Source organism: Populus euphratica, unplaced genomic scaffold (genome assembly GCF_000495115.2).
Source record: "Populus euphratica unplaced genomic scaffold, PopEup_1.0 scaffold2983.1, whole genome shotgun sequence".
NCBI classification, from domain to species: Eukaryota; Viridiplantae; Streptophyta; class Magnoliopsida; order Malpighiales; family Salicaceae; genus Populus; species Populus euphratica.
This window is the reverse complement of record NW_011502819.1, coordinates 11,756-16,181: the sequence shown is the minus strand read 5'-3', so window position 1 is coordinate 16,181 and position 4,426 is coordinate 11,756. Positions and strand designations below refer to the sequence as shown.

Below are 4,426 nucleotides of genomic sequence, written 5' to 3'. Positions count from 1 at the left end.
TTACCGAGATGAAGAGAGGCAAATCGGATACCAAATTGGACAAATTAGATAGGTTTGTGTCATTAAGCAGGCAAAAATCCGCGCAAATCCTTCTTGCTGTTGCTGTTATCTACGTGCTCCTTGTCACTCTTGAAATCCCTTTTGTTTTCGACTCTGGCCCCACCTCTGAAACCAGCACCACCCTCGCTCGCTTTTCTGAGCTTCAAAGCGAACAAGTTTTGCAAGATAAAGATGCCCCAACTCGACCTCTTAACTGGGTTTCTCATAACTTTTCCCGCCGTACTCAATCTCAACTTGCTGCGAGCAAAATCTTGTCCTCTTTGGGTTTCCACCCTAATACCTTGGATCCCACTAAGAAAGACGGCTCCCTCGACCTCCTTAAAGCTGCAAAGACTGCTTGGGAGGAGGGGATAAAGTTATGGGATGAAGTTCAATCTGGTAAAGCTAAACTTTTGGAGGTTTCAAACCTCAAGAATATATCCGAAGCCTGTCCCATTTCAGTTACGCTATCTGGGTCGGATTTTTTGAAGCGAGGCAAGTTGTTGGAGTTGCCTTGTGGGCTCACTTTGGGGTCGCATATAACGCTGGTGGGTAAGCCAAGAGCAGCACATGCTGAGAAGGACCCCAAGATTGCCTTGGTGAAGGAAGCAGACGACGAGGTGATGGTTTCCCAGTTCATAATGGAATTGCTGGGATTGAAGACTGTGGAGGCTGAGGACCCACCAAGGATTCTTCATTTCAATCCCAGGTTGAAAGGGGATTGGAGTTCGAAGCCTGTAATTGAGCAGAATACTTGTTATAGAATGCAGTGGGGGACTGCTTTGCGTTGCGAGGGCCGGGGGTCTGAGGCTGATGAGGAGACTGGTGAGTCGTTGATTCGTAGTGTTTCTTTTGGTGATTGTGTTTTTTGGACGAGTTTATACTTCTTCCTGGTTTGGTAGAGTGTTAAATCTAAACTATTGGGTTTCTTTTTATAAGACTGTATAAGTGACAGATTTGTTCTTTTGAAGGATGCTAATGTTTCACCTGCTTAATATTATGTTTGCGCATAAGAATTAGAATATTGATGCTAAATAGATATTTTGAGCTGCTAGGTTAACAACAGACAACAGTGCATGCAAGGTTTCCATCTCCTTTTTCTTTCCACGTCATTTATTGAAATTGCTATGAAAGAGACTAAAATTTTACCTCTACGTGCAAGTAATTTTTTATTTGAGTTCATCCATTTCTTGTTGTGTTTCCACCAAATTGAGCAATTCCTTTTATTGATTTCAGTTGATGATCAAGTGCAGTGTGAGAAGTGGATCCGTGATGATGATGATATATCAGAGGAGTCCAAGGCAACTTTGTGGTTGAACCGGCAAATAGATCGAACAAAAAAGGTGACTTTTGACTGGCCATTTCCTTTTGCAGAGGAGAAACTGTTTGTCCTAACTCTGAGTGCTGGTTTGGAGGGTTACCATGTTAATGTTGATGGGAGGCATGTCACTTCTTTCCCTTATCGAGCTGTGAGTAACATCCTACAGCTTATCAATCTCATGATGGATGTGGAGTGTGGAGTTTTTGTAATGTTTCGTGGTAATGATGACAGGGATTTACTCTTGAGGATGCAACGGGGTTAGCTGTTACTGGGGACATAGATGTTCACTCTGTATTTGCTGCTTCATTGCCCTCGAATCACCCTGGTTTTTCTCTTAACAGGCATCTGCAGATGTCTAGCAGATGGAAGGCACCATCTCTTTCTGTGGGGTCAGTGGAACTTTTTATCGGTATTCTCTCTGCAGCTAACCATTTTGCTGAGCGAATGGCTGTTAGGAAGTCTTGGATGCAGCATAGGCTTATAAAATCATCAAATGTGGTAGCTCGTTTCTTTGTAGCCCTGGTCTGTGAAAACTACTGTAGTGAAATCTGCTGTATTTATTGTTATTGCTTAACAAAATCATTTTGAGTTGGAGTCACTTACCTTCCTGAGTCAATGTTTGGACAGCACACTCGAAAGGAAGTGAATTTAGAGTTAAAGAAAGAGGCTGAATATTTTGGTGATATTGTCGTAGTGCCTTACATGGATAACTATGACCTTGTGGTGTTGAAAACTGTTGCCATCTGTGAATATGGGGTGAGTAATGAGCTATATCTAGATTTTGAAAAGAAGTTATCTTTGGGTATTACTTATATAAAATGGCTTTGTTTTTTTGTTTTGGTTTTTTACAGGTCCGCACAGTGCATGCAAAATATATTATGAAGGGTGATGATGATACATTTGTGAGAGTGGATTCCATTATAGATGAAGTAAATAAAGTTACTGCTGATAGGAACTTGTACATTGGAAACATAAATTACTACCATAAGCCCTTGCGATATGGTAAATGGAAAGTGACATATGAGGTAGGCCGAGCCTATTAATTGCTAAACCACGTGCTCACCTAAAGTTGCTTTTGATCATTGTATTTAGCTTTATGTCGAAGGCCACTGGTAATTGTCGCTTGGTTGCATAGCATCACATTCATTCTAGATGTCTCATGTGTAGCTCTTGTGTGGAATGCAATGCTCCCTATGTGTATTGTTTGTGAGAAATAGATGATATGATCCTCCCCCGCCCCCACCAACCACCCCAAAAGGAGGAGGGTGGGGATTGGTCCCAAGTATGGTGTTGGTTTGATGTCTCCTCATGCATATTTTCCGTAGGCCATACTCTATTTTATGTCAAGGACTTTGTGATGGAATTCTAATTTAAGATTATCCTGCCATCTCTTCTCATTTGGTGGTGGTTTCAGGAATGGCCAGAAGAAGATTATCCACCCTATGCAAATGGGCCAGGCTACATTTTATCTTCTGACATTGCGTGCTTCATTGTTTCTGAGTTTGAGAGTCATAAATTAAAGGCAAGTAATTGGAATGGTTTTTATCTTCTCCTCTCTCTGACCCTCCCTCCCGTCTAACTGACTCGCACTTCCCATTTTGTGCAGTTGTTCAAGATGGAAGATGTCAGTATGGGAATGTGGGTAGAGCAGTTCAATAGCTCAATACCTGTGGAGTATGTGCACAGCTTGAAGTTCTGCCAGTTAGGATGTATTGAAGGTTATTATACGGCTCATTACCAGGCCCCCAGGCAAATGATATGCCTCTGGGAAAAATTACAAAAGCAGGGAAGGGCTCAGTGCTGCAATGAGATGATGATCAGGACTTCAGTCAATGAGAGGCCCAAGTGCCGGAATAGGGAGAGGATGATCACTAGATTAGGTGAAATGAGGACTGGATCATGGATGAGAGTCACCACCTGGGGTGACTGTCCTGAAAAACTCAAGATATAACAAACAAGGGAGACAAATTTTGCAGCCATATAGCATTGTATGTTCTGTGGAAGGGGTTCGCCTAGCAGCACCAAGGCTGTGAAAATGCCCTTTCCTAATTCAGTCATCTTTTTTGGCTCATACTTTTCTAGGCCTGAGGTTGGAGGTGATAAAGATAGGTGAACTATAGAAATCCAAGTTCTCTTACGTTAGAAATGATAGCAGAGCATGGTATCATAGGTTTAAGATCATGCATGACCCGAGGGTCAAGGGTTACTTAGGGTCAACCCAAGCTTTGGATTTTAATATTATTTTTGTAAAAAAAAAGCTTCTGAAATGATGGTGGTATGGTGCGCTAATTGACAGGAAGGTCTTATAACACGGCGTGGAAGATGATGTTTATATATTCGCAGTATATATTTTTGTATTTTCATATCGGTGCTTTCCTCATTCCTGGCAGTAGAGGATATTGTATACGCATGGATTTTTATTTTTATTTTTATTTAAAAAAAAAGAGTGAAATAAAGTTCATGTACAAGACGGCGTGGAAGCTCATGTACTTTTTCGAAAGGAAAAGAAATTAGTACCAAACTACAATAATAAAGTTTATAATTTTCATATTCTATGTTCTCTGGCAACAATGTGTGGCCACCTTTCAACTCATCATGTAGCTGACTGAGTCAACAACTTAAACATTTTAGTTGCACAATAGTTGCTTATTCTTCTTTAATAAATTCCAACCTATGATCGGTACCATCAATCAAATAAGTTCAAAGTTCTCAAGGGGGGTTTCAAGGTATCATACTATCATCGTAATTTAAAATATATTTTATTTAGAAATATATTAAAATAATATTTTTATTTTTAAAAAATATTTTTAATACTAGTATATCCAAATAATCTAAAATCATAAAAAAATTAATTTTAAACAAAAAAATTTAAATTTTTTAAAAATATAATTTTAATCACATTTCCGAACATTACCTTACAAGATATCCCAACAACTTTTTAAAATAATTATGTCAAAAACATGTATTCCTTTCCATTTAAAATAATTATGTTAGAAATATGCATTCCTTTCAATTTTTTGTGTGACTATAAATAACATAATAAAAAGTTAAAGTAAATGATATAAA

General features: G+C 39.1%; 1 protein-coding gene across 1 annotated transcript; it reads left to right on the top strand.

The window, feature by feature from the left end:
• The first annotated feature begins 6 nt into the window (after positions 1–6).
• LOC105119479 (probable beta-1,3-galactosyltransferase 19) lies at positions 7–3,723 on the top strand. Its single transcript, XM_011017625.1, has 7 exons — positions 7–864; positions 1,276–1,508; positions 1,592–1,882; positions 1,988–2,116; positions 2,212–2,385; positions 2,775–2,882; positions 2,967–3,723. The coding sequence occupies exons 1-7, from the start codon at positions 9–11 to the stop codon at positions 3,309–3,311; spliced, it is 2,136 nt and encodes a 711-aa protein (XP_011015927.1). The 5' UTR covers positions 7–8; the 3' UTR covers positions 3,312–3,723.
• The last annotated feature ends 703 nt before the right edge of the window (positions 3,724–4,426 follow it).

Excerpts from the sequence above, each read along its gene's own strand:
- LOC105119479 (XM_011017625.1), top strand. The coding sequence starts at position 9 with ATGAAGAGAGGCAAATCGGATACCAAATTGGACAAATTAGATAGGTTT. Across the intron at positions 865-1,275 it reads TGAGGCTGATGAGGAGACTG|TTGATGATCAAGTGCAGTGT; the intron begins GTGAGTCGTTGA and ends TATTGATTTCAG. Across the intron at positions 2,386-2,774 it reads AATGGAAAGTGACATATGAG|GAATGGCCAGAAGAAGATTA; the intron begins GTAGGCCGAGCC and ends TGGTGGTTTCAG.